Source organism: Hevea brasiliensis, chromosome 3 (assembly GCF_030052815.1).
Source record: "Hevea brasiliensis isolate MT/VB/25A 57/8 chromosome 3, ASM3005281v1, whole genome shotgun sequence".
Classification (NCBI taxonomy): Eukaryota; Viridiplantae; Streptophyta; class Magnoliopsida; order Malpighiales; family Euphorbiaceae; genus Hevea; species Hevea brasiliensis.
In genome coordinates, this window is record NC_079495.1 from 103,602,398 (window position 1) to 103,615,014 (window position 12,617).

The window sequence follows — 12,617 nt, forward strand, 5'->3', positions numbered from 1 at the left end:
AATCACTGTTGGAGAGAAAATTCTCTCTCTAGAGAGAGAGAGAGAAAGAGAGAGAGAGAGACGTTACCTATGTTCTCTTTTATAAAATTCAATTCATAAATATTTGTTTACTTACAGATGCGGGCAGCTGTCCAAACTTTCTTTGTTTGGTGGACTCGATCTAGGGGCTAATATTCCAGCCTTTATATGCGCAATTTAATATCAATGCTAGCAATGTGGTGAAATGTGGGTTACGGATGTTTTATGCACTAGAGGAGAGTTTCTGTCGACGTCTTTCCATTCAACTTATTATTGAAGCACGGTACAAAACTCTGGGTGGAATACTCTGGGTTGACTTTCGACATCGCTTCTATGAGTGTTTCGATGAGATTGATCGGGAAGATTCTGACGTTCCTATCTCAGAAATAAAACATCAATGCAATCATTATATTTAAATTATGATGAACAAATTTACTGGGCAATCTAATTAATCCAAACAATAAGACGTATATAATTAATTCAAACCTTAATTTAGGGCAAAAAAAGGAAAAAAAAAAAAACATCAAAGAACAATAAAAAGCCATGTATGATTAACTCATAAATTCAGTTTGTTAAAAGAGAAAGAAAATAAATTAAAAATAATATTTTCATTTAAATCACATAAATAAAAATTTTTGTATAATTTCTTCTTGATATCATGTAGTTTCTAAATAAAGTCATCGTTGATTATTCTACAGGTAAGAGTATAATATATATATATATATATTTCAAATAATAATTGATAGGCTACTTAGTAGGAGGTAGTTATCTTCTTTTCATTCAATAAAAATAAATTATCCTCAAATAAATAGATAAAAAAAATCAAGTTGAAGGTCTCCTCACTTCTTTTACTATATAAAAGAAAATCAACTAGAGTATCAGATTACTCTCTTATTGGCAGATTGACAAGGAAAATTTAAAATGTGTGAGGAATCAAGTTTAATCACATATATAGTTAGTAGATACATGTTACTATGCTTGAACACATTTTGATTTTAATTCAAATTTGAGTAAAATTTAAATCGAATTGAAAATTTATTTTTTATATAATTTAATTTAATTTAATTTCACATCACTAATTATTTTAAATTAAAATAATTTAACATTTTGATATATTTTTAATTTTTAAAAAGTAATTTAAAACTTGAACAAGCATGAAACTATTAGGCCAAATCACTAATTCAATAATGGTGAAACTGCAATCAACCCACACTTTAGTTTTGAGTATTTGTGGAATGATTGTACTGTGTAGTGAAGGAGGCACGAATTCATCTGAAATGGTCTAATTAAAATATATAATTATAAAAATAATATACATAAAATAGATATAAGTTGATAAGAAAATTTTTAATAAAAAGTTAATAAGATATTATAAGTAAATTACAATTATTATCATTTATTTTTTATTAATTGAATTTAATTCATTATAATAACTTCATTGTCAATACTTATAATTATATCTTTTTTAATGTAATTCATCAAACAATCATTTAGTAATTCATCTCTTATTTTATTATGAAAGGGATTTTTTATGTAACTAGTAAGATTAATGATCAATTTTACTTTGACAATTCGATTTTATAATTAACAATATAAAAATATAAATTTAATATCAATTTTATTTTATATATTAAAATATAAGTCTAAGGAATATATATTTAATCTTTTATCACACACTTTGTTGTATAAATATAGATTTTATTTTTTTTTCTTAAAAAAAGAGATTTTATTTTTATAAATATACTTTTGTTCTAATTATAATTATGACATATGTTATTCTTTTTCTCCTGATTAAAAAAAAATGTAATTGAAGATGCAATAACAGTAACAAGAAGTCAAAAATCTTATCTCCCTAAAAGAATAAATTTATGATTGAAGATAAAATAAATAAAAAATAAAATAACCTATGATTACCTCTGGGCCAGAAAATGGGTTGTTTAGTCCACTAACTATATGTTAATAGTATAGAATAATGAGTATCAGTTTGTTCAAGTCTAGGATATAAAAAAAAAAAGGTGATATTTCCACCTTAATTTAGTAAAATTACTAATATACTCCTAAGAGATTTAGAAATTTCAAGGGGTCCAGTGTCTCCTTGACTCTAGTGCGGCTTCGCCACTTATACTGTGGACCAATTATTCCATATAATATGTGAAATGGTAAATTAATAAAAAGTTTACACATAAATTATGATAATTAATATAAAAAAATTATATTGTAATTAATTATAGTTTTATGAAACTTTATATTTTAGGATTAAGTACACTCTAATATCATTATTTTAGTTTTTTTTAGTATTAAGGACGTATATTTTGTTTTATTGTAACTAAGAACATAAACTTTAGCTCTATTTAATTGTAAAAACAAAATGTTAACAGTATTTAATGATTCTGACGTGGCATATTGATGTGGTGTACTCATGTCAACATACCATGTCAATGTGCTATGTCATTATTATTTAAAACCTTTAACAATTTGTCTTTATAATACAGATAGAGTCAAAATTATATTTTAATAGCAATAAAAAATGTATATATTTTTAATATTAAAAAGGTCAAAGTATAAAGGAGTAAAGTGTAATTTACCTTATATTTTATTGGCTTGCTATATATCTTATATGAAATCACGGCGTAGGAAATAACTTCTCGAGTTGGGAGGCTGAATGTAATTGGTTAATTTTAGCCCCAGTCCCTGTTTATTCTCATCCCTCCGCGATCCGTTGTACCACACTTCCACACAAAGGGAAAAACGAAAAGGGAAGGACCATAATGCCGTTGCGTGCAAGATTGCGAATCGCTCGCTGTCTCCACCAACTCCAGGGCTGCGCCAAAAGACGAAACCCATTAATTGCCAAGAAACTCCATGCTCTAATCATCAAAGCTGGTCTAAACGAAAGCGAATACTTATACAACACTCTTGTGGATGTTTATGGCAAATGCGGCCTCTTTCAAGATGCCTATTACCTGTTCGAGGAAATGCCCCACAGAGACCATGTCTCTTGGGCCTCCATTCTCAATGCATACAACCATGCCAACCTCCCTAACAGAAGTCTCTCCATTTTCCCTACAATGTTCGCGTTTGATAGGTTGCAACCTGACCATTTCGTGTATGCTTCTCTGGTTAAGGCATGCGCCAGCTTGGGTGCTATAAGGCAAGGGAAGCAAATACATGCGCACTTTATTTTATCGCCATTCTGTGATGATGACGTTGTTAAGTCTTCTTTAGTTGATATGTATGCAAAATGTGGATTACCGAACATTGCTCGTGTTGTTTTTGATTCTATTTTGAAAGAAAACCCGGTTTCTTGGACTGCAATGATATCTGGCTATGCCAGGAGTGGGTTAAAAACAGAGGCTATGGATTTGTTTTCAAGGGCGCCAGTGAGGAATTTATATTCTTGGACTGCATTAATATCAGGGTTAGTTCAGAGTGGACATGGGATTGATGGTTCTTACTTATTTATTGAAATGAGAAGAGAAGGGGTTGATATAGTGGACCCGTTAGTCCTTTCTAGCGTTGTTGGTGCTTGTGCTAATATAGCTGTACTGGAGTTTGGAAAACAGGTTCATGGCCTTGTCATAGCACTTGGTTATGAATCCTGCTTGTTCATCAGTAATGCTCTCGTGGATATGTACGCAAAATGTAGTGATATTTTAGCAGCCAAAAACATTTTTGATGAAATAATTCATAAAGATGTTGTTTCTTGGACATCTATAATAGTTGGAGCAGCTCAGCATGGCAGAGCCGATGAAGCATTAGCTTTATATGATGACATGGTTTTAGCTAAGGTGAAGCCAAATGAAGTAACCTTTGTTGGATTGATTTATTCTTGCAGCCATGCTGGGTTAGTTAGCAAAGGCCGAGAACTTTTTAAATCCATGACCGAAGACTATGGAATTAAGCCCTCCTTGCAACACTTCACATGCTTGTTGGACCTTCTTAGCCGATCTGGGTGCCTTGATGAGGCTGAGAATCTCATTACTGCGATGCCGTTTGAGCCTGATGAACCTACATGGGCAGCATTACTGAGTGCTTGCAAGCACCATGGAAATACTCAAATGGGGCTAAGGATTGCTAATAAGTTGTTGAGCTTGAATCCTGAAGATCCTTCGACCTATATTCTGTTGTCTAATATTTATGCTGGTACTGGTATGTGGGAACGTATGTCAATGGTTAGGAAGTTGATGGCAGCTAGGGAATTTAAAAAGGAACCAGGTTTTAGTACCATCACCTTTGGGAAGGAAATCCAAGCGTTCCATGCTGGGGAGACATGTCATCCTATGAAGGATGAAATACTTAGTTTGCTTAAGGAGTTAGATGGAGAGATGAGAAGAAGAGGTTATGTTCCTGATACTAGCTCTGTTTTACATGACATGGAAGAAGTAGAGAAAGAGAGGCAGCTTTTTTGGCATAGTGAGAGAACGGCTGTGGCTTATGGCCTACTTAAGTCTGTTCCAGGAACAGTCATACGCATAGTGAAAAATCTTCGTGTTTGTGGAGATTGCCATACTGTTTTCAAATTACTAAGCAGTATTGTGCATAGAGAAATTATTGTGCGAGATGCCACTAGGTATCATCATTTTAAAGATGGAAAATGTTCATGCAATGACTTTTGGTGATTTTGTGATTCTAAGACTGCAAGAATTGCACATCAGAAGAGACTAATGTGTCCCTAAGATACTCGATAAACCTTAAAAGGGTCTAATGCCAAATGATATTTCAAGAATTTTCATTAAAAGCCTTTGGAAAGACTCATTTCACAAGCCCAAATGAATTTGAGAAACCTATTTCACACCTGGTAAAAGACATTGTAGGTAGAATAGGAGTAGATTATTGCTTGCATCCTTCGCAAATCAAGGCCTTCAAGCCAAAAATGATCTATATTTTCAATGGTAAAATCTCAAGTGGTTCATTTTTGGAGGGCTCAATATGACCTTAATTCCTATTATACTCCAAAAATGCAAGAACAAGGTATGGTGATGATTTCTTGACACTTACCAATTCTTGCTGAGTTTAGTGAAACTACTAGTAATATTCATATAATTTTCTAGAGGAGTTCCATCTAGATGAACTTTTCACTCATGACGTTCCATTGCAAGATATGGACGAAATATATTTGAGCCATTGAAGCAACCAGATTGTGTAATGATTCTGATCAATATTTGATTAAGAAAAAAAAAAGTGGAGAGCATATGTGCCTGCAAAACAAGAAAACTATCAGTCACTGAAACAGTTGATTTTTACTTGAAAAACAGCTTTCCCGATTCATAAAGGATTTCGCAAATCGCACAATGGCACAGGTATTTGCTCTAGCAACTACCAGTAAGTTAACAAAGAAATTCTTATGTGAGGATTATCTGATCTGTAATTTGAGGCATCCTTTTTTTTTTTTTTTTTCCCTTTTCTCTTTGCTGATTTTTGGTGGTTGCAATTTTGGGTATATGAAAATTTTTACTGCAACTTTCGTTGAACACATGTTGGACAAGTCGTTTGTGAGCAATTAATTGTTCTTTGTCGCAGCTTGGCGTAGGTTGCTTTTGCCTACCTCTGTCTAATTTGGTTTGTTAAATAGTATCTAATAAATACTGTGAGCATTTGTGATCAAACAGTACCCTATAGGGCAAAACTTCGAGAGTTCAACTTGCTGGATTTGGAAACCCATGCATAGTTCTTCATAGTCATCAAAGAAATTAAAATTTGCTATAGCGGTTTGAAGAGATTTTGATACTATACCCAAAATATATATGTATTCATTTTAATATATTAGGTGAAGGCTAACAACAATAGATTGCTGTTTCTGTTCTGCTATTATAAGAGACTCAATGCCTTTAAACTCGTCTTCTTAAATTAATGTTGAAAGCAACATGACAAATCTTTTCTTCCTAATTCCAAACTAAAATAAAATTCCTTTTCTCTGTTAAGTTTCATACAGATTGTAGTAATGAGTGTCATATCAGACAAACTTACTATTGCTGTTTATATTAAAAATTTTTGCTGTGTACTGCATGTTGGGGCTCACTTTGGCAAAGGATGTTCCAGCTTTTTACATTTTTGGAGATTCAGTGGTTGATGTAGGAAACAACTTCTTCATCAAGAACAAAGCTAGACCAGTATTTCCCAATGGGATTAATTTTGGTAATTCATTCGGGACTCCATGAGGAAGATTCACGAATGGGAGAACAGCTTTTGACATTGTAGGCAAGTTAGACTCTTTTGAGTTCATTTACGGCCTTCCCTGACTAGAATCAAAAGTGGTACACAGCCAAGACTACATGGTAGGTTATGAAGAGAAGATTATGTTGAATTATTTATTTATTTATTTATTTATTTATTTTTATTTGATATAATTGCCTCTAGTTCGCAGCTATAATTAAAATGATATTCAGCACCACTAAATTAAATTTCATTGATAAATATTTTAAAAATTATTTAATATTAACAACGCGTCTCAGACACAATTGAAACTAAATATAACATAATTAAAATTAAATTAAGACAAATCATTTCTTCCCTATCATATTAATTTATTTTTTAAATATTTAGTTTATAAGATAAGTTATTAAGTAATTATTACTTTCTTTAAAGATATAATTTTGAAATTTTATTTAATTAATATATAATAGACTAAATTTAAAAATTTTATATATAATGTATGTGTTTTTAAAATAAATGAAAATCATATTTAGGTGTAGCATTTTACATATATATATATATATATATATATACATCCAACTAGCAGTTGCCTTCAGGTGCTAGTGCTAAGCACCTGCTTGACGAGAGATTATTCGGTTGCTTCAAAAGAGTACATTACTCTTCACATTATAAAGGAGTTCACTTTGTTGTGAAAGATAAAATATTATTTTTATATGTCCAAAGAGTATTTTATAATCTTTCTCCACTTGACAGTTGACATCTCAACAGAACTTGTCTTGTTCTGCACAATTATTAGAAAGAGAAGGAGAAACCAATCCTGTCCTTTCTCTTTCTACGTTATCAATCAGCTCATGAGGCACACCATCTTCAAAGCTTCACCTATCCAATCCATGGCCATGTCAAGGAGCAGCAACACCTCACAGGTCATAACATGCAAAGGTATGACGTATGTGTTGTGTTTTCATGTTAAAACTTTCTCTAAGACATACCTAATTTTGGGTGTTTCTTCAGCTGCAGTAATATGGGGAGTTGGGGAGGAATTGAAGGTGGAAGAGATACAAGTAGACCCACCAAATTCTTCTGAAGTTAGAGTCAAGATGCTTTATGCTAGTATTTGTCACACTGACATCTCTCGTGCCCATGGATTTCCATTTGTGGGTATTCTTCACTTTTAATTAAAATTATTTTCTGAATTGATTTTAAAAGACTGAAAAATTAATTAAAAAAAATTAATCAGGACTTAATTAAAGCTTTTGAGATTTCAGATGTTATCAACCCCGCTATATATAATTTTAACCCTTATTCTTTTTGGATCATTAGAGGGATTAATATTTGGCCACTTTTCCTTTTTCAGCCACTTTTCCCTGGAGTTCTAGGACATGAAGGCGTTGGGTGAGCTCTCTTTCTGTGTTTTGTTTTTAAAATTGCTTCCAATATTGACAATTCTTATTAATGGAGTAAATTGTGCAATTGAAGAGTGGTGGAGAGCATAGGAGACAAAGTAAATGGGCTAAAAGAAGGAGATGTTGTGATCCCAACCTTCCTTGCACAGTGCCAAGAATGCGAAAATTGCACATCACAAGAGACTAATCTGTGCCTAAAATTCCCACTAAACCTCAAGGGTCTAATGCCAGATGACACCTCAAGAATGTCCATTACAGGCCATAAGTTGTACCACTTGTTTACTTGCTCCACCTGGTCTGAATACATGGTTATTGATTCCAACTACGTTGCAACGATTGATCCAACCATACCTCTGCCTTATGCAAGTATTTTATCATGTGGGTTTTCAACTGGGTTTGGAGCAGCTTGGAAGGAAGCAAAGGTTAAAGAAGGTTCAACTGTGGCTGTATTAGGCCTTGGTGCAGTTGGGTTAGGGGTATGTTTCATTCAAATGGTCTCTTGCTTTTTAGTTGAGTAGTTGTTTCTTCTGTAATGGGAAATTAAAAGAATTGCAGGCTACTGAAGGAGCTCGAATGCAAGGGGCAGCTACCATAATAGGTGTAGATAAGAATAGTAAAAAAAGAGAAAAGGGACAAGCTTTTGGAATGACACATTTCATAAACCCAGATGAATTTGACAAACCCATTTCACAACTGGTGAAAGACTTGACTGGTGGATTAGGAGTGGATTATTGCTTCGAGTGCAGTGGCGCTGCACCCTTAGTCAATGAAGCTCTTCAATCCACAAAAATGGTACCTATTCCCTTTTGTTCTTTTTACTTGTGCAATTTAAGTGATCGGCAAATGATGGTTGTTAGATGTTTGTTAGGGAATAGGAAAAGCAATAGCGATAGGTTCTGGAAATGCAGCTGTGACAATTGACTTCTTGCCCTTACTGACAGGCAGAACTCTTAAGGGCTCCCTTTTTGGAGGGCTCACAATAAATTCTGACCTTCCATATGTGCTCGACAAATGCAAAAACAAGGTAATGCTCTTAGTTTTACAAGGGTTTATTACGTGTGCCAAGCACACCTCAGAATTTCTCAGTTTTATATTGCTGGGATAATACTCGACTCAGATTTTCTAAAGGCATAGATATATATAATGCTTGCATTCCTGACAAATTTTCAACTTTTGCACAGGAATTCCATCTTGATGAGCTTTTGACTCATGAAGTTTCATTGCAAGATATAGACAAAGCGTTTGAGATGTTCAAGCAACCAGATTGTGTAAAGGTTCTTATCAAGATTCACTAGTCCTCAGCTACTAGCGTAGAGCATGTCTGCCCCCAAATAAAATTCCCCACTATTCTTTCAGAGAACACACGGTCTATCTATGCTAATTATTGAAGAATTTTATAATTATGAGAAAATTATGTGATTGATTAGTAAAATTATTGACTTGATTTATGTTTGTATAGATGAGTAATTTATGATTTATTGATAGGATATCATGTATATCTTTAATCTTCCATTATAAATATGGACATTTATATATTATGTTAAATGTACGTGCTTCTTTTTAAAATAAATTATTTGTAAGAAAAGAATTCAATTGAATTATCACACAATTAAATTATTACATAATTATATTTGATTTTTATTTATTTTAAAATGATTCTTTTAAATTAAAAAATTAATTTTTTTAATTTCAATTATAAAAAATAATCGAATTGAATTCTTATAAAATTTTAATTTTCAAATTAGAGTAGAGGTCACGCAAGTGAATTAATGAAATGTAATTTTTTAATGTTTTGTGTTTGTGAAAGTAAGCTCTCTATCATAGTACTGTATACATCCTTCCTTTATTATTTTCGCCTATTTTTCCATCATTCTAAACTTCAACATGGTGTAGGAATTGAGTTTCAACTCTTATTTTTCTTTCTCCTCTCTTTTTTATTTCTCTTTTTTCTGAAAATATCCATTATAATTCGGTTAAAAAAATTTCTAATTTGAGTCTTAATTTTCAATCATGTCTGAAATAGAAGCCATTTCAACTGCAATTATTGAGAAATTTCTCTTTTCTTCTTCATTCATCTATTTTTTCATTTTTGTTCAATTTCAACACCAATAAACATTCTAATTCTATTCAATTATCTATCTTCACCATTTACAAGCTATGAATTTCATCATCACTTCATGGCTTCATGCACAACTTGAGAGAGACTATTGAAGAATCTCATGATTATTAAAAAATCATGCAATTGAATAGCAAAATCATTAGCTTGATTTATGCTTGTGTAAATTAATATTTATGATTTATTGATAAAATGCCATAGGTATCTTAGATTTTTCATTATAAATATAAACTCATATATATTATGTTAAACACAAGCGAATAAAATATAATCCTTTAAAGTTTTTTTTGTCCATGAACGTATAATCTCAATAACCGAATCAAGTAAATTATTTTCCTTGTTATTTTTTCCTATCTTTTCTACCATTTTTAATTTCCACTAATAAATTGACTTGAAAGCCTACATGTGTTAGCAAGTCAGGGTAAAGCTGTTGTAAAATTCTTTGGTAAAGAACTGGCAAACAAATAGTCTCATCACAACTTGTCCTGTTCTATACAATTATTAAAGAGGTAAGGAGAGAGGAACCCTGTCCTTTCTGTTTCTACATCTTCGATCAACTCATAAAAAACGCTATCGTCAAAGCTTCACCTACACAATCCATAGCCATGTCAAGGAGCAGCAACACCTCACAGGTCATAACATGCAAAGGTAAGCCATATGTGTTGTGTTTTCATGTTAAAAACTTTCTCTAGGACATAATTAATTCTGGGATGTTTCTTCAGCTGCAGTAATATGGGGAGTTGGGGAGGAATTGAAGGTGGAAGAGATACAAGTAGACCCACCAAATTCTTCTGAAGTTCGAGTCAAGATGCTATATGCTAGTATTTGTCACACAGACATCTCTCGTGCCCATGGATTTCCATTTGTGGGTATTCTTCACTTTTAATTAAAATTATTTTCTGAATGGATTTTAAAAGACTGAAAAATTAATTAAAAAAAATTAATCAGGACTTAATTAAAGCTTTTGCGATTTCAGATGTTATCAACCCCGCTATATATAATTTTAACCCTTATTCTTTTTGGATCATTAGAGGGTTTAATATTTGGCCACTTTTCCTTTTTCAGCCACTTTTCCCTAGAGTTCTAGGACATGAAGGCGTTGGGTGAGCTCTCTTTCTGTGTTTTGCTTTTAAAATTGCTTCCAACATTGAAAATTCTTATTAATGGAGTAAATTGTGCAATTGAAGAGTGGTGGAGAGCATAGGAGACAAAGTAAATGGCCTAAAAGAAGGAGATGTTGTGATCCCAACCTTCATTGCACAGTGCCAAGAATGCGAGAATTGCACATCACAAGACACTAATCTGTGCCCAAAATTCCCCATAATACGTAACGGTCTAATGCCAGACAACACCTCAAGAATGTCCATTAGAGGCCATAACTTGTACCACGTGTTTACTTGCTCCACATGGTCTGAATACATGGTTATTGATTCCAAGTACACTGCAAAGATTAATCCAACTATACCTCTGCCTTATGCAAGTTTTTTATCATGTGGGTTTTCAACTGGGTTTGGAGCAGCTTGGAAGGAGGCAAAGGTTAAAGAAGGTTCAACTGTGGCTGTATTAGGCCTTGGTGCAGTTGGGTTAGGGGTATGTTTCATTCAAATGGTCTCTTGCTTTTTTGTTTAGTAGTTGTTTCTTCTGTAATGGGAAATCAAAAGAATTGCAGGCTATTGAAGGAGCTCGAATGCAAGGGGCAGCTACCATAATAGGTGTAGATAAGAATAGTAAAAGAAGAGAGAAGGGACAAGCTTTTGGAATGACACATTTCATAAACCCAGATGAATTTGACGAACCCATTTCACAACTGGTGAAAGACTTGACTGGTGGAATAGGAGTGGATTATTGCTTCGAGTGCAGTGGCGCTGCACCCTTAGTCAATGAAGCTCTTCAATCCACAAAAATGGTACCTATTCCCTTCTGTTCTTTTTCATTGTGCAATTTAATTGGTAGGCAAATGATGGTGAGTTTTTACAAGTTTTGTTTTGTGATGATTGTTAGGGAAGAGGAAAAGCAATGGTGATAGGTTCTGGACATGAAACTGTGACAATCGACTTCTTGCCCTTACTGACAGGCAGAACTCTCAAGGGGTCCATTTTTGGAGGGCTCACAATAAAATCAGACCTTCCATATTTGCTCGACAACTGCAAAAACAAGGTAACGCTCTTGGTTTTATATTGCTGGGATGGTACTCAACTCAGATTTTCGTAAGGCATAGTAACAATTTTTCAACTTTTGGACAGGAATTTCATCTTGATGAGCTTTTGACTCATGAAGTTTCACTGCAAGATATAGGCAAGGCATTTGATATGTTGAAGCAACCAGATTGTGTAAAGGTTGTTGTCAAGATTCATTAGTCTCAGCTACAAGTGTAGAGCGTGTCTGCCCCCAAGTAATATTTCCTACAACTCTTTCAGAGAAAATTAGTGCCATCTATGCTAATAAATTGACGTGAAAGCTATTAATGATATCAGAAAAATGGGCTTTCATGTATCAGTATGTTAGGATCTAACTGTTGCCAGATATACTTTTAGTTCGATAAGTGATTTCCTTGGCAAAGAACTAGCATACAAATAACTTCAATGATTTAGCATGTTGGGATTGGCTGCAAACAAGATACTATGACTTTCGAAACCCTATAAAATCCTTTCCATCATACAGATCAGCAATTCTTCTAGCAAGCAGGATTTACTTGCACCAGACTGCCAGGTACAGAAACCATAGTTTTGGAAAATTAGCTTGCAATCCAAAGCCCATTTTCCAAGTAATATGCTATTACCAGGGGTATTTCCACCACAGCTTGATTCAATTTAAAAATGAAAAACTTTGAAAAATTTTCTAACTGTTCTAAAACAATTTGGCTTGGGGCATGTAAACCAGTTTTTAAATATAATAATAATAATAATAACAATAATAAATGCAGCTTC

The 12,617-nt window shown here is 33.1% G+C and overlaps 3 protein-coding genes across 5 annotated transcripts; all 3 read left to right on the top strand.

Moving 5' to 3' along the window:
• The first annotated feature begins 2,623 nt into the window (after positions 1–2,623).
• On the top strand, positions 2,624–4,675 carry LOC110640369 (pentatricopeptide repeat-containing protein At4g14050, mitochondrial). The gene has a single exon (XM_058144333.1). It carries the CDS (start codon positions 2,787–2,789, stop codon positions 4,635–4,637), a length of 1,851 nt encoding a protein of 616 aa, XP_058000316.1. The 5' UTR covers positions 2,624–2,786; the 3' UTR covers positions 4,638–4,675.
• Positions 4,676–6,937: 2,262 nt separating this feature from the next.
• Positions 6,938–9,119, top strand: LOC110640366 (8-hydroxygeraniol oxidoreductase). 3 transcript variants are annotated; one of them, XM_058144337.1, is made up of 7 exons: positions 6,938–7,110; positions 7,183–7,325; positions 7,526–7,563; positions 7,648–8,050; positions 8,130–8,366; positions 8,516–8,598; positions 8,756–9,119. In XM_058144337.1, exons 1-6 carry the CDS (start codon positions 7,023–7,025, stop codon positions 8,555–8,557), a joined length of 951 nt encoding a protein of 316 aa, XP_058000320.1. In that variant the 5' UTR covers positions 6,938–7,022; the 3' UTR covers positions 8,558–8,598; positions 8,756–9,119. The 3 variants fall into 3 exon arrangements, with proteins under 3 accessions (XP_058000320.1, XP_058000318.1, XP_058000317.1); XM_058144335.1 differs by having other exon boundaries at positions 6,944–7,110; positions 7,189–7,325; positions 8,443–8,598; XM_058144334.1 differs by having other exon boundaries at positions 6,948–7,110; positions 8,443–8,598.
• Positions 9,120–10,168: 1,049 nt separating this feature from the next.
• On the top strand, positions 10,169–12,307 carry LOC110640367 (8-hydroxygeraniol oxidoreductase). Its single transcript, XM_021791656.2, has 7 exons — positions 10,169–10,338; positions 10,413–10,555; positions 10,756–10,793; positions 10,878–11,280; positions 11,360–11,596; positions 11,692–11,847; positions 11,934–12,307. Exons 1-7 carry the CDS (start codon positions 10,296–10,298, stop codon positions 12,045–12,047), a joined length of 1,134 nt encoding a protein of 377 aa, XP_021647348.2. The 5' UTR covers positions 10,169–10,295; the 3' UTR covers positions 12,048–12,307.
• The last annotated feature ends 310 nt before the right edge of the window (positions 12,308–12,617 follow it).

Bases quoted from the DNA above. Each gene is read 5' to 3' on its own strand.
- LOC110640369 (XM_058144333.1), top strand. From the start codon at position 2,787: ATGCCGTTGCGTGCAAGATTGCGAATCGCTCGCTGTCTCCACCAACTC.
- LOC110640366 (XM_058144334.1), top strand. From the start codon at position 7,023: ATGAGGCACACCATCTTCAAAGCTTCACCTATCCAATCCATGGCCATG. The intron at 7,111-7,182 runs GTATGACGTATG...GTGTTTCTTCAG, and splicing joins ACAGGTCATAACATGCAAAG to CTGCAGTAATATGGGGAGTT. The intron at 8,599-8,755 runs GTAATGCTCTTA...ACTTTTGCACAG, and splicing joins TCGACAAATGCAAAAACAAG to GAATTCCATCTTGATGAGCT.
- LOC110640367 (XM_021791656.2), top strand. From the start codon at position 10,296: ATGTCAAGGAGCAGCAACACCTCACAGGTCATAACATGCAAAG. The intron at 10,794-10,877 runs GTGAGCTCTCTT...GTGCAATTGAAG, and splicing joins CTAGGACATGAAGGCGTTGG to AGTGGTGGAGAGCATAGGAG. The intron at 11,597-11,691 runs GTACCTATTCCC...GATGATTGTTAG, and splicing joins CTCTTCAATCCACAAAAATG to GGAAGAGGAAAAGCAATGGT.